The following is a 21668-nucleotide window of genomic DNA, read 5'->3' on the forward strand; positions in this document are numbered from 1 at the left end:
CCCGATCGCCGGCGGCTACATTTAGATAGTGGCGGGATGGAGAGGCTTCCTTATGATGTGCGACGTCAGTGCACGCTAATGATCCCCAGGTGGTCGAAATGGACCTTTTTTTTTTTCAGTAGCGCTACTGCGCATGCGCGAAGCCTCCTTGGCCGCCATTTTCGCCGGAGATGCCAAGCGGAATTAGAATTAGGGGGGAGGACTTAGTGCACGTGCTTTTCCAGGAAACGATACCCCTCGCTTCAATGGCTCGACAAACTGTTGCACAATAATTGCGTGCAGTGCTAGTATCTTCTTGGCCGAATTCGGGACAGAGGCATTATATTGTCCCCACCTCCCGCAGCTTGCCTCAAAGGGGAAGAAAGGACCAGGTTCGCCTGCTTCCTGTTGCCATTGTCATGGTTTAACAGGGGGAGGGGGGGGGGGGTAATTTTAGTGCATCAATGTGTTTGGTATGTATACAGATGACACAAGAATCTCTGCATAATGAAAAGCCAACCCCGGTACTGGGAACGAATTTCTGCACAAATTCTCGGTAACCCGTCCCGTCATTCGTACTTCGCCTGGCGGCCTCAAGAAGGGTGCGCTACTGGAAAAAGGTCCATTGCTGCAGAGCCCTTCACTAAGGCATCCCTTTCTCTTTTTCCGCTTTCACTCCCACCTTTCTCCCTCCCCTTACGGCCCGGTTCAGGTGTGGAGAAACACCTACGTGCACGTTAAATAATGCAGGCCCAGTTAAGCGACAATACGCGTTTCAAGAAAGCTAGAATGTAATTGGTTGGGGTTTGACGGCACTTTTACTCATTGCCGCGGTGCTGCGGCATCGTCTGCTCAAGAGCGCGTTCGCGGCAGCGCAAAATGTAATTTCACATTTTTATTTTTCTTTAAAAACGTTTAAATACCCTATAAAAAAACAGCTACTTTATTGTATACATATTCTCTTATTAGCGCAATTAATGAACAGGAAAGCATTATAGTTTATAGTCTGCGCCCAATCACATTTTCAGCTGCCTTCAACACGTGATTGCGAATCTGCGAATACGGTATGGGTATGGATATGGATACCATGATCTACTGATGGTCCAGCGAGCCTGAGTATAAACAGTTCATCAGTTCATATGTGGCTCGAATAAAGACTGAATTTGGGCACGTCAACCAAGGCCATGACGCTGTTCTACTTACCCGGTACGGCGAGCCTCCTGGAGGAGCTTGACAAGAAGTTGCTCGTGTTCCTACGTGACGGTCGCACCCTCATCGGCTACCTTCGGAGCATTGACCAGTTCGCCAACTTGGTTTTGCATCAAACGATTGAAAGGATACATGTGGGCAAGCAGTACGGTGACATTCCACGGGGTATATTCGTCATACGCGGCGACAACGTAGTGCTGCTGGGCGAAATCGACGAAGAAAAGGAGAAGGATGTCGACCTAGAGGAAGTGAGCGTCGAGGACATACTCGAGGTGCAGCGAATCGAGGCAGACGCTAAACAGGAGCTCGAGAAGCAAAGGGCCAAGGCCATGAAAGACCGGGGGCTTCACTATCACGTCGAGATCACCCACGACGATTACTAACTAGCTTGTCCGTGCGAGTTGTTGCTTGCGTTCCGTGCGGCCCGGCAAGCTAGCTGGCGCCGAAAACGTTCTTGTGCAGTGTGTCATCGTGGACCTATTTGTTTTGCATCTGCGAGCTAAACAAAAAGCCCTGTTTCATTCATCCGAATAAAGTGTCACTCGTGCAGAATGTTTTTGAGAAGCGTTGTGCCGTTCAATCTCTGGGAGCTCAGGCAGGTCTCGGCGCGAAAAATTTGCTCGGGTCCGGGTTGTCGACAGTTGCACGTTTTTCAGCGCACAGTGCAATGCTAGGTGTCAGTGCTAGGTGTCAAGGCAGACATTCTGCGCGACGGCAGAAATGACACCTTTGCATGCAGCCAGAGCGGCTATGTGCTGCAGCAGTACCGGCTGGTGCTCTCTGCGCATGTCGCCATGGCCATCGCCATCATCAGTGGCCCGGAAAGTTATTGCGGGTGTTTACGTGCGTCTTGTCTCGTTTCTCGCTGCTTGGGGCGTCCCGCGGTCGGCACCGCCGCGGTTCGCGTTGACCTAAGGCGCCGCTCGATGCCTCCATGTCCGGTTGCCGGCCTTTCCACGAACTCGCTGCCCAACGCAACGTCCATCCGATGACAGCGGCCCACGATGTCCGCCGTCAGGAAAAAGTCGACCGTCGACCCAAAAAGCATCGGACCGTCTCTTTGCGTCACGGAACTCGTTCAGGTAATCATCTTACAAGCGCTCCTCCGAGTTCCTATTTAACATCGCATATATCTGTCCGGTCTTCGAGGCGGCATTTACTTGACACGCCCGTGGTGTTGGCGGGCTCCGTTGACCGTGGCGCCGATATTGGGTCTTGACAGCTGCATCTCTATCCTCCTTGGATTGCAGTTGACACAGCTGGGTATTCCGCTAGAGCACGTCACATGGCCCCGAGTGACGATCACCCCGAGCCAGTGGCTCTGTATACGCCACACCATGACCTGCCGAAAGTGAGTTACCTTGTTCACAGCTGGCGAGCGCGCGCATTCTGAGTCTATCGACAGCACCGGAGCGACCGTGTGTCTACATTTGTGACATATCTGGCTTGCGTCCAAATTCAAGGCGTTTATAGCTTGCTGCAGCGAAATGCCGAAACTTCGACTTTTGTGGGTTTCTGGAATGGAATATGCTTGCAACAGCGCCCATATTTCTGTGGCCGTTTGTTGTTTAGGTGTTATATGCCAGGGAAATAATCCTTACACATTAATCAGCACACTGGCTCAAATAGCAAGGACTTTGAGGATAGTCCTGTATCAGTTTCGAGTAGTACCAAACATGCTCATCCTTGCCCACCACCGTTCTTCACTCCTCTTTTCACATGCAGACGTTTACAACAGCAGAAATACTCTGCCTTCACTCGGGAAAGATTCAATTGAATTTTGAATAGGCACGTCCCTTGTGCCAGTAATCAATAAGTATTCAAGTGGCCGGTTTTCATGTATGGGCTATTCAGACTGACTGAGCCTCCCATTGCCACTTGGCTGTTGTCCGCAGCAGTGCATCCACCAGTGCCGACAGATGCTCTGTGGTGACCGTTTTCAACCCGCAGCGGTCTGTGCCGCAGACATACAAGGTCGAGGCACGCTGTGCCAAGCTGAACCCAGACAAGCCTCTTTTAGCCATCACAGGTGAGCGTTACCTTTTACGTCTTTGTGATCACTGAATTAGTGATGGTATCACCAGAGGCACATTCACTTTGCAGTGTGAACTGCATGACAGTTGTGGAAGTGAGAGGGACTGAAGGGAGATAGGGTCTATATAAAGAGAGGGCAAACTGTACGCATATCGAGAAAGGAGAAAAGTTAATATGCTTACTCTCAACTAAACCAAAGCAAGTAGCAATCACAGGTGAAGACCATGTCATTGTTTAACATTTAAGTGCAACTTGGAAGCATAAAACTGGTGTGTATAGTATATTTGAAGTTAGTGTTTCTCTTCTATTCTTTTTCTTTTTTAGGGTAACCACCCGAGCTTCAAAAATGACGGTTCCTTAGCTGTTACGATTGTCAGTGTAGCATATGGCATTTTGCCACTTTGTCTCCTCGTTGCCATGCATGTGCAGGAAATGTAAGGCCCGGTGAATGAGCCCTTGGCTGCTTTAAGAATTTGGCAAGTAAACCCTCCCATTCATATGATCGTGCCCCAGTGAACATCAGAGCCAAGCATTGCTATTCTACGCACAGCAGAATACCGTTAAACCGTGCTGCAGAAGTTATTTTTCATTATTTTCCTCTTTTAAAATTGTGGCCCTTTATTCTATGAGTTATCATTTGGTATCATGTCAGAGTGTTTAGAAAGCAGCAGTCAAGCTGTGCACATCTATTCAATGTCAAACAGTAGGTACCAATGAGAAGGAGCGTAGTGAAAGCATTGCTGAGGGAGTTTGGTGAGCCATGTGGTAGTAGCTGGGTTGGGCACACTGGATAAAAGGGAATACATATTAAGCACACCCACTGGACAGAGCTGTTGCGAGCACCTTGCTGTGGCTGTAACAGTGTTTATTTAGTTGGAAGCTCTCAGCAACAATTTTTTTATCATCAATAACTGGAATGGTACAGATTGCACTGAAGAAGTTCCCGGTTTGTGTGGATTCTCTGAGGTTGACCCTTTGTGGTGGTAAAATTTTGATGGTTTATGAAATGTGCTTCAGCTCAAATTTATTTCCCTTGTTAAAAACTATGTCATCCTTCACTGCACAAATATGCAGCACTTTTAGGCCTGCAGTTGGAGGCTATTTAGGGCTTTTGGATAATAGTTAACATTTTTTCTTCTTCACACTACAAAAAAAAAAAGAAAGAAATCAAAATTACTATTTTCTGAACTGAGAAGAATACACTGCACAAATATAGCTAACATCAGCTGTGCATTGGTGTAAATGTTGGTTGTTACTTTGCACTGACGTGACTATGTTGTGCACTCTTACAAGTAAAAGTTGTGAGACTGTGAGAGGGGTGTCTAAAGCATGGTCTGCTGTTTTAGTCATTTTACTGGAGACTAAAATGAATGATTACCATCTCGCCTAGTCGTCAGCCTTGTTTAATTTGTCTTTGCCTGCGCGGGGTATTTTGTGATTGCTGGCAGATTGCATTAGTCTTCTCCATGATCCATGCTGCTGTTTGATGGAAAAGAGGTGCTGCTCTGGCTCTAGCCATTTAGCTGTGGGTTCCTGCATTGCACCACAGATTGTGTGTGCTCGGGGAGGAGTGACTTGGCCACCGAAGCAGCACCGTATACCTTTTACTCTGAACGATTAGGGAAGCAGCAAGCTGATGGGTAAGATCCTAGTACACATAAGTGCTGCACTGCTCTTGTCAGTCAACACGATGTTGTCGGATAACATTGTTAGCCTTTTTAAGTACTGTTTCTAGGAAGTCTCCACTAGAACTTGCTCATTTTGGCAAAGCCTGAAGTGCAGCCCAAGCAACAGCCTTGCTGATCTCCATTGGAAGATTGCAAGGGACATGCGGGCCACGTATGGCCTGCAGAGCTTTGTGATGCGGCCCAGTGGCTCCAAAAATTTTAGTCTTTGTTCTGAAAATGCAAGCCAGCTTCACGCAGCTTTACCACCAGCCTCATTTTTCAACTAAAGTCAACTGAAGGGCATCATTGCTACATGACATGCATTCTTTGTAGGATCGAAGGGAGGCACTAGTCCCGTTGCCAGCGTGAAATTCGGTTGGATGTCAGCTGCCTTCAAGAGTGGCGCATCAGAAAACCCACCCTCACTATCATCTTGAAGTCTTTTTTTTCCTCATGAAGATAGGTGACCATGGTATTAATCATTGTGCCCTTTCAGTAACGTTCTCGGTCATCTTGAAGTGCCGACCTTCTGGCACTTAGGCAGAAAAGAGCATACACTGTTATCTTTTGCATGAAGAATAGGAGGGTATGATGGGGTAACCAGGCAGTTTCGGTAGATATTTATTTTGTTGTTTTGACTAGGTTCAATTGTTATATTTGCTGGCTTATGGTCTACGAGGACGAAATTTTTATATGAATTTGAGACTCTTGGCTTAGAACCTTAGAACTGTCATAGAGCGAAAATAAATTTCCTTGGTGCACATTAATCGCTGGTGTCGCAACATAGGTCGTACAGCTCTTATACTTCGTAAGATGCCATTTGGTTGTCTGTGTATTCCTAGAGTATTTAATGAATTAAGCACCAATTATAGTCTTGCTCTAGGGGGTCTATTTTGCGCCAGAAAATTATTCATATAAAAATAAAAGTTAAAACTTCACACTGCTGATTGACTTTCTATCTGTTTTTGCAAAAACAAAAATATTCACAGATGCAACATTGTGACTAAATGAAAAAGGACAGCTTTACTGTCCTTTTTAATGTCATAGAACCCATGCAGAAAGAAGCAGAAACATTTTGCCGTTTATTTGTTTACGGTTAAGGCATTATTGAGTGACGCAACTTACATGTATCATTAAAAGCATGAAAATGCCTATTAATATATCACCAATAATATTTTTACATCAATAATAACAATAATCTTACTCAATCTTTATTTCGGGTGCCCAGGAGCAACACGAAGGTCATATTATTATTGCACCAGTCACAAAACTATTTAGAACAACTGTTCATTATGGACAACAATGAGAGCAGTAAAGCAGTGAACTGGCAAGATGAGAAAAAACATTGTATGTCACTAGAGCACTTAGAATGAGACGAAAGCATGACAAAAAGCCATGTAGGTCAGCAGAAAGGGGCACTGCAGTAATTACTCCTACCTAGCTAAAGTAACACTGTTTTGAATTCATTCTGGAATTTAATTTTAAGCTTGTCTGAGTGGTTGGTGTAAGTGCTACATGACATCTGTAATCTGTTAGTGAGAGAATGTCAGCTGCATAGGCTGCAGTATGAAACAGCATTTTGATAGGATAATTTTCTGTAAGGTACAAATGTTAGCAAATAATATAATAAGATGATAATATTTAAACAGCTGTGCCTAGGTGCACAAGCAGGGTAGCTGTGCAGCAGTGAGAATGAAACAGAAAACTTTAAGAAGAAAAAAAAAAGAAAATTCTAGAGGGCACTTTGGGCCACTAAAGTGCGATGAGGCGAAAGCCATTATAGTGCGGTGGATCATAGCCCTCCATTACGGCACCTCTATTTCCCTCTCTTCTTTCACTCCTACTTTTCTCCCTTGCTTTACGGTGTGATGGATGCTGTGCCTTTTCTATCCTGTAAATAAATTTGAAACGCCGCTGATGCCTGCTGTACTAACACCTCCTAGACATCTGAGTCTGCTTCTGTTTGCTGTGTGGTGCGGCGTTCGAGGAAGTGGCAAATGAAAGGAGTCGCACGGACGCCTGGATCGGATGCCCGGTGGGGTCAGCTTCATATATGCATGAATCGCCTGGTGACGTCATGACCTGTTGTGACGGTGCATTGCGCGCCCCTTGTCGAACACAACCAGCATTTCATTGAAAGCATCAAAGTTCACAGGCGTTTTATAATTCATTTACAAGAAAGGAAAGGTGCAATATTTGTCACATGCAGAATTCCGCTTTCATCCTCACGGTAGACAAGGGGAATTATGAAGAGCGTTTCACGCTCCGGGGCGTGGCGCAGTTGGTGAAGCACTGCGCTGGGAGTCCAAGGGATGGAGGTTCGATTTCCGGTAAAGACAAGGTTTATTAATTTATTTTTAACACTCGCTCTTAAAAGTGTGACACCTCTGCTGACAACCTTCTGTCGACGACAGTGAGGCATTAAAGGCTTTTGCTTCTAAAAATAGGAATATTCCTGATTGAAAATCCTATGCCCGTATCCCAGCTTGTGTCCCTTTTGCCCAGGCAGGTCTGTCAGAAGAGATAAAAGTTTGAGAACAGGTCCTCTAATCAGTTAAAACATTAGTAGTGTACATTACTGAAGGAATGCTCTAAAGACTCAGTAATACTCTTCTTAACGCGGGAGAAATGACAACCTGAAATATGTGTTGTCAAAAAGCATTCATGTTTTTAAAATGTGCCAAGAATGATGTACAGAGGCTAATCATTGATGCTTGGTGTTGTAGATGCTTTTAGCCTCTTACTGTATCTTCATTGGTGCTGTTGTCTTCAAGTGCTTCAAGTGCATATCCAGTAGGGTGGCAGTAATGGTGTAAGTACCAACCAGGACCTCCTTGTTACTGCATCATCACCTAATACTCTGTCCCATTGCTCTCGTGTGAAGGCAGTCTGGCAAATCTGTGCTGCTGCACTTGTGCCCCTTGTTGTGCCGTAGGGCAGCAAGGGGGCCGAGGTCTACAAGCTAGATGCAACTGTAGTCGCACAGCGATGGCTGGGGAGACTATGACATGCCCCCCCCTTGCGAGCGGCAAGGCACTCAATGAGTGCTCATGAAGATCTCTTTTTCCGGAGGCTGTGCGCTTGCTTATAAAGCCTGGAAAAGACATTGGCACTCAAATTGTCCTATCCAAAGGCAGCACGAGACGGCGGCCCGAGAGGTCCAGTCAGCGAGCACGCTGATTGCTCGCTTCAAATATGCCGTGGCGCGAAGGGGACTCGCCGCTAGGAGACTGGCGCATTCTTGTCTGGAATTCCTTGCGTATTGAAGCATGAATCTCGCTGATGCTTCCTGGCAATGCGCCGCTGCCTTGCGGAGCAGTATCGGGGCTTGCAAAGGGGGTGTTAGGCGGAGAAGTTTGAAGCTCTGGGTTTTCCTGAACAACCTTTCCCTCCTGTTTCTGTGCGAAGAAACATGCGAGCACGAGTTACTCGCTTTGCTGAACGACCTGTCCCTTTCATTACGCTTTGCGCACCAATTGCGCTTTTTCTTTGCACGGGCACATTTCTGCTGTTGGGATCGTCGCTTCTTTTATTTCATGTTGATTTGAGCTTTTTCTCCTCTTGATGTATGCATTCTCTCTTATGCCTGCCTTTCCACTCTTTTCGGTGGTGGCACTTTGGTGCTCATTTTCTTCTTTGCCGCTCGTAGCGCTGGTTTTCACTAGGCCATGGCCTCGATTCTCTGACAACTTCATCATCATTGTCACATGACGTATCTGTGAGTATGTCTGTGATGCATTGCCTAGGTGGCTTATGTTTACTTTCTTCCTTAGTGTCTCTAAGCACCCTTTGGTGCAGACCTTTCTTGGCTGCAATTGCATCGGCAACGTCTGTGAATCCTTTCTCTTCAGTGTCAACTAGCACCTTGGTTTCTACAGGCACTAATGTGAACACTACCGTGCAGCTCTGTTTGTTTTCTTTTTGGACTGCAGCCCGCTCTTGCCAGCTTGCGGTAACCGGAGCAAGTGATGCGCTGCTGGCGTCATACAAGTGCGGCGCCGCGTCTACATCACCACTAGCAGCATACGCCTCACTCTCAGTCATTTTCAAATAAGGCTCGCTCACTCTCTCACGCCAACCCCGAGCTAGACATTTGCTGTTCCGGCCTGTCACTCAAGTTACCCTGATCCACCGGTGTGCCACATCGCTCAACGCTGACCCAAGATCCAGTTTGTCCGATAGCCGGGGCGCCTCAGATCGCGTAAGGGCCATGTATGCCACGTCATCATTTGTACTATGGCTGTTGCTTTCGTGAATGCAGCTGAGCGTGTCAGTGCACGAAAAATCCAGACTCCTCTCTAGTCGCTTGCTGCCAGCTTCAGAAGTCTGACTTTCTACAGCGTATGTGTACTCATCATGGGTCTGCCTTTTGCGGATCAAAACTTGTTGACGGCAGAATTTCCATAAATGTCACTTCAGCTTTCTGTGTTTCATGCTCTGTGATGAAGCTGATTTCGGAAATGGAAATTGTCAATTGGTCACCTTCTAGCCTGGCTACATCTTCGTCATGCTCTGCACCAGCTTGTGCTTTTGTCTCGAGAGGTGGTTCAGTTACTTTCAGATCTCCACTCTCTTTCGGTGGCATTTCCTTTTTTCTCTTTTTGTTGAGCCCAAATCAATGTCCAACTCATCACAAATTTGGAGGAGTTCTCTGACCTTGTAACTCTCAATCTTTCACACCGGCCTCTTGCTATTTGCCCTTTTTTAGAATATGCTTGATGTTTGCTAACTCACTCCAGCAAAACGCGCGCAAGTATTTCACACAGCACCTTGTTTGCCATTTTAGCATGCCTTGGTTTTCAAACACTTTTCACTTGGCTTGAAACACACAAGGTTAACCAATGCTGCACCCAAACCTTTCTCTAACTATCATAACCTGAGTCAGAGAAAGTCTGGCGTTTCAGGGTAAGGGAAATATCAGGTATTCACCGTGCCGACGTGCGTGATGCCAGTCAATCCGCAGCTTCCATCCAGCATTGAAAGATCACTAGTGCCAGCCAGTTGCACGGTCACACCTGGGACATCATACCGCCGCCAACCACTGTTGCGCCACGGTCACGCCTACAACATCCCGCCACTGCCACCAATGTGGCCAAGGACTACAAGCTAGACTCAACTGTAGTCGCACAGCGACGGCCGGAGAGAATATGATGCATTCCCTCCTTGTGAGCGGCACAGCACTCGATGAACGCTCTTGAAGGTCTCAGTCTCCAGAGGCTGTGTGCTCGCTTATATAGTCTGGAAAAGACGTTAGCACTCAAATTGTCCAATCCGGAGGCAGCACGAGACAGCGGCCTGAGAGTTCCAATCAGCGAGCGCGCTGATCGCTTGCTTCAAATCTGCTACGGCGCGAAGGCGACTCGTCGCTAAGGGACTGGCATCATCTCATCTGGAATTCCGGGCATATTGAAGCCTGAATCTTGCTGATGCTTCCTGGCAATGCGCCGCTGTCTTGCGGAACAGCATCGAGGCTTGCGAAGGGGATGCTACGTGGAGAAGCTTGATGTTTGGTGGAGGGGAATCTGGGCGGCTCACCCGGGCACAACACCCTGTCATGTACCCCCATGTTTGGCCCAGTCATATGTCGGCACACCTTCTGTTGCGACCAAGCACATCATACGGCAAAATCGTGTCTGTAGTTGCCAGATATTCTATTATATAGGAGCACACTTGTCATAAAAAGAAATAGTTCAGCTGTATGGGACGTTCTTCACTGTGTGGGCATGTAAAAGGAGAAACCCCAAATTGGAGTCATACCAGCAAGACGAAACTCCAGTTGAAACAATATGGAGGGAAAAGTCGAGAAAAAATAGGCATTATGAAGGATATGAGAACAGAAAATAATAAAGAAAATACAATATTTTCCTCGTGTAGTACATGTGCAACACTATCAAGCCTGTGTTGAGAAAAAAACTCCATGTACAATTTTAATTTTTAAAGGAGCAGTGTCAATACAGTTGAACATGAATGTTTTTATATTTTGTCATGATTCATAGACACTGTCTGTACTAGATGTTTTTTCACTTTGTTTAAATTTTTCCTGCATTTTTGTAGGCATTCTGCACTTCATACTATAATATAAATCTTGACGTGAGAACAGCACTATGTTGTAGTTCTTGTGCAGTTAGTATCTGAATTTTCTTCGGTATGTCCTCTCTTGACGGGGTGTCACATTCAGCACATACTACAGAAAGCTGGTTGCACATGTTAAAAACTTTTATTTGTGCATTTTTTAGCTGTCTGGATGAAATGTCTAGCATAAATGGAATATACATAATAGAAATTTAACATTATGGCTTTTACTCAAATTCAAGAAAAACCACAGCCTGATCATGAGTGCACGCATGATTTTTTTTTTATCTGAATGTTAAACTGAATGTGAAGAAAATGAAAAAGAGCAGATGGAAAATGTTTGCAGTGACGATGGCTTCTTTGTTTGCCAATTCAGTTCTTTGGTGACATTTTTCAGCATGCTGCAATCTTTTTAAGTTAATGGAGCTAGGATAGCAGGACCATCATGCTTTGAAGTCTGCTCAGTACCAGGTGCTGAGCTTTGTAATTCCTGCACCCTATATCCAGTGAGCTGTGCATCCTTATAAGGCCTGCATTGCTTCCCCTGTCGTGGTGATGTTGGTGCAGATCAGTCAGCGCTGTACCTATACAGCACGCGCACCAAGAAACTGCTGCACAAGAGCCGCCTGGAACGGGATCTGGTCTACTGGTCCTGGGTCAGCCCCTCCACGCTGGGCCTCGTCACCAGAGATGCCGTCTTCCACTGGGACTGCTCCTCTGGTGCGTCACTGGGTTCGGAGGCTGTCATCTCTTATGGCGAACTTTGAGTCATGTTTACCAGCTGTCAGCTCTAGTGTTAAATTTTTGCTGATTCTCATGTGAAAGTATGGTGGTCTATTAGGGCTCTTGAAAGAAGTATAGCCCCCGAAATTTTAGTTGTTGCATTTTCTGGGAATGTTTAAAGCCCATACCAACATCTGGAATTCTCTTATGGCTGGTAGATAATGTAAAATTAAATTAACTTTCTTCCTCATATTGTTTCTGTTTAGTTTTTACTGCTGAGTGATCGTGACAATGCTCAATTCTGGTTGCCTGAGGCTTAAAAAAATCTGCAATATAAATCACTACATCTTAGTTTTTATTTACTGCGATTCTGACACCAGCCTGCCGAAAAGTCCGATGGCTGTGACTGACGATTCAATATTGCTGTTTTTGTATGCCTCACATGACCTACTCTGACAACATTGCCATCATAGGCCGCTGAAACCAAAGCTAAACAACATGAGAGAAAAATATCAGTTAAATTATAGACTGGGTGTGGTTGAATTGAATATGGTGATTTATGGTCAACAGTATCTCGTGTGTCATTACAGAAAAGGAAAGCAGAGCCGGATTTTCTTCAACCTTTAAGGAGTGTCCTTAGTGCAGCTTCTGCTTCTCGGTAAAACTCCATACTTTTCTGGAGTGCGAAGAAGTTGCACACATAATTCAGTGTTATGACACAGTAGTTCTTGGATTGTACTACTAATCTATTCCTAATAAGCAAGCTTATTTCATAATCAGAAATTGACTGACTCAACCATTTGTGTAATTGGTGAACTTCAAGTAAAGTCCATGACTTACAAGCCCTCTATAGTAAAGTCACTTGGACTGGCAAAAATCTTTGCTATGTCAGGGTCTTTACTACATCAGTTGCTGCTAATGACGTGGCACTGAAGATGCTCTTTGGTAAATAAATAGCTACTTATTAAACGCATCTTTTTAGTTTATAACAAACACTCACAAACACCTTCTATTCTTCTCTTATTATCTTGTATTATACAACTTTTTTTTCTCAATTACCAGATTTTATGCAGTCAGGTTTTCAATTTCATTTACAGCTTGTGAAAATACTGCTTTGGCATGAAGGCATAATCACGAATACAAAGGGACTTGGATTTCATGTGAAAACCAATGCTTACCACTGTCTTCTGCTGTCTCCATGTCATTTAAAACACGAAGCAGTCAAGCACGGAAAAATTCCGCACGCTGTTCTTCGTGCTGCCCAATGCTGCAAACCCGCTCCTGCTTCTTTTACTCTCTCAGCTGACCGTGTCGCCTTCTTTCCACATTCCTAGCCAACAAATTTATTATAATCTTTTTGTCTTGCGTGCTCCATGCTCCGTGCCTCATAACTCCAGGGCCCACATGAAGCTGGCTTCGCCTATTGGTTAAGCCATCTTAAAAGAAAAAAGAAAGAAAAAACCTGCCTTTTTAGCGTTATTTTCATAAAAAATAAATATTTGTGTTGTGATTCAAGGTTGCATGTGTGCCGCCATGTCATTTTGTTGGAACTGTGTTCGCACGGTGAGATGGACATTAATATATCTGGGTTTTATTAAAAATGTCTACTGCAAAAAAAAGGAACATACAGTCTTCTATAGAAGATGAACTGGGACTGCACTTTCAGTTTACCATATATAAGTTTCTATTATACTCTACTTTACTTTAGCGGGATTCTACTATATTTGTGACAGGGGGTGTGTTGTACAGACTGAAGTCTACTCCTTATGGTACATTTTCAGGCTGTGACGAAACCTAGTTTGTTCAGTTGCTTGTGCAGTATATATATATATATATATATATATATATATATATATATACGCAGGCTTTGAATACCGGTCCTTGCTTGAGGCGTGCTCGTGATTTGGTGGTGTTCTCCTTGTTCCAGCCCCAACGCAGCCAGTGTTCATGTTCACTCTTCATGAGCGGATACGCAACACCGAACTGGTGAGCTACATCGCAGACCCAGGTCTCAAGTGGCTGGCAGTCACGGGACTTTTCCAAGAAGTGAGTATCTATCTTGTGACCTTTCTTTGCCAGACTTTAGCTGGGCAGTCAGAGACACTGAAGAAAAATGGTCTTGTGAAAGAAATCTCGGTGTTCATCGAATTGTTGGCCGCTAAAATTTCAGATGTTTCGCTGCCACACTGAATTTCCATGCTCAGAATGTTCAGTAGGTATGCAATCTCATAGGCGCAGAAATGCTTGAGCATTTATGAAATTCTCAGCCATTCTAAAAAAAAGCCCCACTGCTACACACTAACCATTGTCATTAGTAAAACAAAATGAAGTTGTGAAAATATAAACCACCAGTTGCATGTTGAAGTGTTGTTCTTAATTGAAAGCTTGTTTAGAAAAAGCTTTTTGCATAGTACTTCGCACAATTCACAGACAGCACTGAAGCTGGGCTTCAACGCTGATAAAAGCTAGCCTCAGAACCATTCATTTTTCATTAACCGCCTTTATTGTATTTATGGGTACTGTCACTGCAGCGCTTGTGGGCAGTTTCTTGCCCTGAGGTGCAAAGAAAGAGCGAAACACATCAAGATATGTTGTAGCTGGCCAAGGACACAAGAGCAGCATCAGTAGAGTCAGCTTGTTTAAATCTGGCAGTGTGAGGGGCTTTCTTGTGTACTCAGTGAAAAATTACTCTTCGAATGGGTAATAATATTTTCATTGTTTCAAGTTTTCTTATTGATTTTTTATAGTTGTATATATTCATTATATTACCAACAGTGCCCATGGGCATTACAGACTGGGTGGGCATTGTATCTTACATCAGAACAGATTCAAACAATGTTAAAGAATGATAACAATAAGAACACAGTGCAAGTATAAAGGTGAAAATCGTGTCACACAAGGAAACAAAAGAAATTGCTAAAGAGTTACGTAAAATGGTAAAATGGTTACTAAAAGCCAATATAAATGACAATCTGTTTTCAATCGATGTGATGGATACCATGCTGCACTACATTGGGTAAGCAAGAACCAAAAAGGAGATTTGTTCGACAATAAGAAATGAAAACTTTATGGTGGTTGTCTGTGTGATATAATACATATGTAGGCTGAGCTATAAGTTTGCATTTCAGGAAAGGATTATGAAAGAATACTGTAGAAAAACGGCATAGACATGAAATTTATAAATCTTTAAATCGGGTAAATTAAGGTTAGGTTTCATGACTGAAACACTGGTTGCACAAGATTAATTGGAGGCTATACAGTCGTGCCTCGTTCATATGGACACTTTGGTTTCCGCACACAACTGTCCATAAATTGAATCGTCCATAATAATGAATCAGAAGTTTTTCTTCTAAAAAAATAAAAAAGACTCTAAAGATAAGGTCTGCTTTAGAGCATAATGCAGGCCAGCGAAGTTAGCATTAGGAGCTACAAGAGCATTATCCGAGTCACCGTTATGCTTCAAATGCGATGCAATTGAAGGTGATGCAGTTACATATTGTTCTCGATGGCGTTTCAATAACAAATGACTTCTACTTTTCATCTCCCACAAACCCCTGCTGTGTATCGGCATTCAGTTGGCTGAAAGTTACTGAATCTAACTTTCTGCGAGGTGCAAGCTGCTGTCATAGTTTTGTTCAAGTGAATTCACGCAACACAAAAAATTTTAACGTACATCGACTGTGCAACTTCTCAGTGTAAAACATGAAACGATGAGCGAAAAGGGCAATCAATCACTCATTGGCACTACGTTTAACAAAATCTAGAAGAGAAATTATCTTTGAAGCAGTGTAACGATTTGGTTTTCATGACTGTCCATATTAATGTAACAAAAATGCATGGATCCTAATGGTATGTGCACATTTTAATAGCGTGGGGTTACTTTCAAGGGCCCTTGAGATTTGAGTGGTCATCGGTGAACCTGCGATCAGTCGATTCCTTTCAAGTTTGAGAAGTATAGCGTGGCACTGGCAATTTTCCCCCACTTTCCCTATTTAACTTTGACCAAGCGGACACTGTGACTGCCCTCGTCATAAGAGGTTCTGTAGTGTTCTAGGAACTCCTGTGGCTCAAAGAAAACCTTGAACATTTCACATCAGCCTTGCTGATTTCTTGTCTGTGCAGTTGCACTGCCTGTCCTGTATTGTCAAGCTTCCGCAGTGTATCGTCTTGCTTTTCCAACAGTGTGTATCGGTGCATGCTCTCGTTCACACTTCTCCCGACGGCGTGCAGGAGCAGGTGGTGTCTGGGCTGGTGCAGCTGTACAGTGTGGAGCGGCGGGTGGGCCAGCTGCTGCCTGGCCAGTGCGCCCACCTGTGCCGCCACCAGTTCACGGGGCAAATGCACCCGTCACAGCTGCTGCTGCTGGCCGACCGGGGCCCCGCAGGGCAGAGGCCTGAGGGACGCCTGCACCTGACTGAGCTGGGGCCGCCCCCGGCCACGGGTGGTGCCCTCCGGGGGCCCATTGCTGAAACACTCGAGTTCTTCGACCCACTCGACAAGTTCGACTTCCCCGTCTGTGTGCAGGTACCACTAATGCTGGGCCGTTTTTCTTTAGAAGAAGCTCGTTCAAAATGCAAGTTTGACAATTTGGTAACTTGACGGCATCATTGGAGGGAGCAGTACGTATGGCCAGTTCTCACAATGTGTGTTGTCGTCTCGTTCAAAATGCAAGTTTGACAATTTGGTAACTTGACGGCATCATTGGAGGGAGCAGTACGTACGGCCAGTTCTCACAATGTGTGTTGTCGTCTTATGCCTTGTCAGCTTTTCACTGTTCCCATTAGCGAGGTGGGGTACATCTTCTGTCGTGGCACCTTAATATATTTCGAACAGTAATGATGTGAACCGGTGGGCATACCTCAAGTTGTCTGCAAGTGCGGAGCAGTGTTAATTTACTGCCATTACTATTATTTTGTGTCTTCAAACATTGCCAGGCCACTTTTGGAGAAAGCATTTTCTTTGTGCATTAATGCACCCCCATTCACTGGAACCGGTTATGGTCTCTCGCACATTGGAAACAACAAGCTCAGCTTGTTTTCTGCCACCCATTTAGGGCACTGGCAAGGCGATGCAAATACTGCTGCAACAAAAATACTCGGCTCAGTTATGCCTCTGGCAATTCCATATCCTTTTCAGTTTTTCCTCATTGACATGCGTCTTTGTTGGGCCATCACACTGCACCGCAGTCAGATGTTAGTGGTGATTGAGCTCTGGCATACTGCAGCAGTGATGAATATATGTCACCAAGACCTAAGAAAAAATATAAATAAGTGTTTGTTTGTGTCTGTTTGTCTATATATATATATATATATATACATATATATATATATATATATGTATTGTTACAAGTGGAAATCACACACCGATGGGTAACACCACTCTGAAATTGATGGGCACTGCTTAGCCGCACAACTCAACACTGAGCGTCGTCTTCGTCCACACACCCAGACACTTCTTTCTTCACTTGGTGAATGCCAGCACTGTACACCACATAACATTACCCCCGCCGCAGAAGCACAGTCCTGGTGCACTCTAGGTAAACAAAGCAGGGCGTGAATAATATGGCTTGAGTCGTGTCACGTGCACAATGTCGGAAGCTCGTAGTGCAGAAAACTTCGGGTTCAAAGGTTCGACTTCGTATGTGACGCCGGTGACTCGGCGCAAGATACGGTACGGGCCTGTGTAGTGTTGTAGAAGTTTTTCGCACAAGCCCACCTGGCGTGATGGGAGCCAGAGCAGAACGAGAGAGCCTGGGGCGTAGTGGACATCGCGATGGCAACTGTTATAATGGGATTGCTGGGAGCTTTGGGAGGCAAAGTGCCTGTCGCGTGCAATGTGACGAGCATTATTAGCGCGGGATATGGCATCACGAGCTAAGTACTAGTGGTGGCGTGAGTAGTGGCTAGCGATGTATCAAAGGGGAGTAATGGGTGTCGGCCAAAGAGCAGGTAAAAGGGTAAAAGGGAGAGAAGCCAGCGGTATCATGACAAGAAGAGTTATAGGCAAATATTACAAAGGGTAGATTAATGTCCCAGTCCCGATGGTCGCCGGATACATACATTGATAAGATAACATATCTGTGAGCGTACGGTTGAGGCGTTCTGTGAGACCGTTGGCCTGAGGGTGATAGGCAGTGGTAAATTTGTGGTGGACGGTGCACACACGAAGTAGCTCGTCAACCACTTTGGAGAGGAAGCAGCGACCACGATCCGTGAGTAGTTCACGAGGTGCACAGTGTTGTAATATCAAGTCGTGGAGGAGGAAATTAGTGACATCTGTAGCGCAGCTAGTCGGGATTGCACGGGTAATGGCGTAACGCGTAGCATAGTCGGTCGCTGCGTCGATCCATTTGTTACCCGATGCAGAGACCGGGAAGGGTCCAAGCAAATCAACACCAACATGGAAAAACGGGTCAGTCGGGATGGATATCGGCTGCAGGTGTCCTGATGGCAATACGGATGGCTTTTTCTACGCTGCAAAGCTCACATGCGGCCACATAATGCTGAACTGAGCGATAGAGACCCGGCCAGTAAAATCGTCGGCGCATGCTGTCATACATGCGGGACATGCCAAGATGTCCAGCGGTGGGAGCATCATGAAATTGTTCCAAGATGGTGGAGCGCAGATGTTGCGGAACGACGAGCAAGAGCTCAGCGCCATCAGGTTGCATATTGCGATGGTATAGTGCGTCCCCTTAGAGTACGAACCTGGCGAGGGCGGGATGAGACTGGCCGGTAGTCAGACGGTCGATAATAGGCCGGAGTGCGGAGTCCAAGTGCTGTTCGTCGGCTATGCGGGGAAAGGCCAATAAAGACAAGACACATGCGTCAATGTCACAGGCCATAGAGCTTGGAGGATCGACAGGGTGGCGGGACAAGCAGTCTGCATCTTGTCGACTTCACGTTGAATCACCTGGCGCTCGGAAAGAGAGACGTGATATGGTTGCTTGTGAACAGGAGCAGCATCGTCTGTGTCAATGCGGTGTGCTACAACAGATGTTTGGCCAAGAGGTCGGGCCCCAAAATAAAAAAGAGTCGCTATATGAAAGTAACAGCTTGTAGAGCATGTCGACAGAATCGGGTTGCAGGTCGGTCGCAATCATGCTACAGCCATGTGAGAGCTACTGTAAAGCACAGAGCAATCTATTAAATAAAAAGAGAGCAATTTCTCATTGCTTTAGGCACAAAACTTTTCCAGGTTTAATGCATTTTATTTTGTCCACATAAATGGAAATTTCGGCGTGTATGTAGGCAAGATTTAGTGGTGTTCAGGTCGCATGCGACTAAAAGTGGTCATCCACGATGTCGCTGCACCAGTTCCGCGAAATGACCCGTTGTACAATTTATTCAGCCCGTGTCAAGCCCCGTACAGCAGTTGACCTTCTTTGTTGGCAGGTGTCCAGTAGCCAGGGGCTGGTATACGTGCTCACCAAGTGCGGTGTGGTGCACCTGTGTGACCTGGAGACAGTGACACCCCTCTGCCTGCACGTGGTGTGCCCCGACATCACCTTCGCTGCCTCCATCACCCCCACCTGCGGGCTGATGGTCGTCTCACGCAATGGCCAGGTGAGCACCCATGGCATTCATTGCCTTGGGAGTGAAAGGAGCATGCACAGCTTGATACAATTAAGGCGAGAGCCTTTATGCACTCATACTCGCAGTGACCGTCTGTCCATTACATCCAGAGGCTGGAAAAACAAGAAAAGAGATGAGGAATAAGGAGAAAAACTGCTGGTGATAACACAGTACAACCTCGATGTAACGAACTACAATTTAATGAAATCCCCGATGTAACGAAGTAGTTCAGTTTCTATAACTTCGGGCGCATAGAACACAAGCATTTTTAGCCCCCCTATAACGAAGTAAATTTTGCCGAACTTTCAATGTAACGAAATTTAGTTGAAGGCTCAATGCCTGAACGAAGGTTGAGAGCAGTGCCCATCAAAGCGCACGCAGCCTGAAAACAAGCACAGCGCGGCCAAGGTAGGTTGACCTTGGCGCGGCGGCACAGCAGAGCCGAGCGCGCTTAAAAATGTGACGACGGTGATGATGATGATATGGCATGGCATACGCTGCGGCTTCTGATGTACTAGTGCGCGTTAGACGCAGACATGGCGTTGAGTAACTCCACTAGGCGGCACGAGCATCAACCCAGTTTAGGCGCCGCGGTGCAGCATGCAGGCTTCCTACGCAGTTTATGCCTATTTTTTGCACAGCGCACGGGATCGTGCAGCGTGTGTGCATTTGTTTGTTGTCGCATTGTCGCTTGACTGTTGACCTGTCCCTCGTCATTGTCATAGTCGGCTCTTCTGGCGGCTCCGTTCCAGCAGCATGAGTGGCAAACAAAAAGTGCTCTCTCTAGAAGTGAAGGCTAGCATACTGGATGCCGTCGCGAAGGGCGAAAAGAAGAAAGATGTCGCCGCAAAGTTCGGGATACCGCAAAGTTCACTCTCCACAATTTTGAGCCCTCAAGGAATCCATCATCGACTCCTTAAAAAAGGGGACAAGCAGCCAACGGAAAAGGTTGAAGGCAGCGACCTATGAAGACATGGATAAAGCCGTTTTCAAGTGGTTCATGTCAACCCGGGCATAAAACATTCCCGTCGGCAGGGTGTGATTTCTATCTCCTCGCGACAAAAGAGGTGACCACGGAATCCATCCTGAATGATGTGGTTCAAGAATTGCAAGGTGAGATGGATGACGAAACGGAAAATCAGGACGAGTGTGATGACGTCCTCACCTCCGGTGAAATAGCCGATGTGATTGACATACTGAGGCGTTTCGCGGGCTCTACAGAAGAGGAAGAGACTATGCGGTCGTTGTGGGCCTATGAAGGTTGCTTAATGCCGTTGTTGAATGCAAAGAAGACTCAAAAGAAAGTGACAGACTACTTTGCCCACAAATAAAAGTTCTTCCGTGTGTGCTTCGCACCAGCAACACCATTTAAGAATTTTATTTGCATATTACGAGCCTAATTTCGACATAACAAAATTTCAATGTAACGAATTCAAGTGCCAATTTTACCGACTTCGTTATATAGAGGTTTAACCGTAACAACAACACTGTAGTTGCCGCCCTGGTAGAGAGGAACGACAATAGCAAGTTGCTAGGCAAAAGGCACACACCCTCCTCGCTCCTCGGCGACAGGTGGCAGCGCTGAAGCGCATGCGCAGCTGTGCATAGCAGCAGTGACGTTACCTGCACTGGCAGGCGGCGCAAGTACATGCTGCGACAGCACTCCTTCGCTAGATGTGTCGTTGGAGTCGAGTAAGTGAGTCGGATGGCTCCCAAGCGGCTCAGTGATTCCGGATGAGTGCAGGAAGGCGGATGGCCCCAACACCAAACGGCAGAAGATTAATAATAATAATAATAATAACTTTATTTACCATCAACGTTTACATGATGGCGGGAGCCTGGAGTAAAAGCTGCCTTACGGCAGCTTGACAAGGCCTCAAGCTCCCCACTTTGGCAATGGTACATCAGCGGTCTTATCACAGTTGATAAAAACATTTGGGAAGCAATTAATCAATGTATAATAAATAATAGCGGGTAGAATTGAAAACAAAAAAAAAACAAAAAAAAAACAACAACAGCACAACACTGCCTGATGTATACAATGCATTGTTTTGGATTATGGAATACGGGAAATAAATACATAACACAAGCAATACATTCGCAGAAATACATAGTACAGAAATAGATAGCGGAAGCATATGAAAGAAGAGAAAAATCGTTGGCAGAAATGTTCACATTTGAAAGCAGTTCTTTTTTTAAACAAGCAAATAAAGACACACACGAAAAAAAAAAAAAAAAAAAAAACATATTATGGGATGAACCTGTGTTTTAAGAAAGAAAGTATGAAAGTAATTCTTGAAATGATGCCTCTGAAAGGATAATATTGTCTTGCGATAACTGATTAAGTAAGCGGGGCAATCTATTTTCCAATGTGTGCAGCCCGTATGTGGTCCGGTATGTGTTAAGGTTC

The 21668-nt window shown here is 45.5% G+C and overlaps 2 protein-coding genes across 3 annotated transcripts in view; both read left to right on the forward strand.

Moving 5' to 3' along the window:
• The first annotated feature begins 1016 nt into the window (after positions 1 to 1016).
• On the forward strand, positions 1017 to 1752 carry LSm1 (U6 snRNA-associated Sm-like protein LSm1). The gene has a single exon (XM_084597447.1). It carries the CDS (start codon positions 1164 to 1166, stop codon positions 1569 to 1571), a length of 408 nt encoding a protein of 135 aa, XP_084453573.1. The 5' UTR covers positions 1017 to 1163; the 3' UTR covers positions 1572 to 1752.
• A 132-nt stretch (positions 1753 to 1884) lies between these two features.
• LOC146194504 (clathrin heavy chain 1-like) overlaps positions 1885 to 21668 on the forward strand; it is a 46979-nt gene continuing 27195 nt past the window's right edge. The window contains exons 1-7 of one of the 2 annotated variants that reach the window (XM_084597444.1): positions 1885 to 2270; positions 2439 to 2539; positions 3084 to 3217; positions 11529 to 11681; positions 13612 to 13730; positions 15915 to 16208; positions 19079 to 19249. In XM_084597444.1, coding sequence (XP_084453570.1) covers positions 2193 to 2270; positions 2439 to 2539; positions 3084 to 3217; positions 11529 to 11681; positions 13612 to 13730; positions 15915 to 16208; positions 19079 to 19249 — 1050 coding nt within the window. In that variant the 5' untranslated portion in view covers positions 1885 to 2192. The remainder of the gene's footprint in view (positions 2271 to 2438; positions 2540 to 3083; positions 3218 to 11528; positions 11682 to 13611; positions 13731 to 15914; positions 16209 to 19078; positions 19250 to 21668) is intronic. The other variant, XM_084597445.1, reaches the window with a different exon arrangement.

Source organism: Amblyomma maculatum, chromosome 3 (assembly GCF_055883805.1).
Source record: "Amblyomma maculatum isolate TAMU_Amacu chromosome 3, ASM5588380v1, whole genome shotgun sequence".
Lineage (NCBI taxonomy): Eukaryota > Metazoa > Arthropoda > Arachnida > Ixodida > Ixodidae > Amblyomma > Amblyomma maculatum.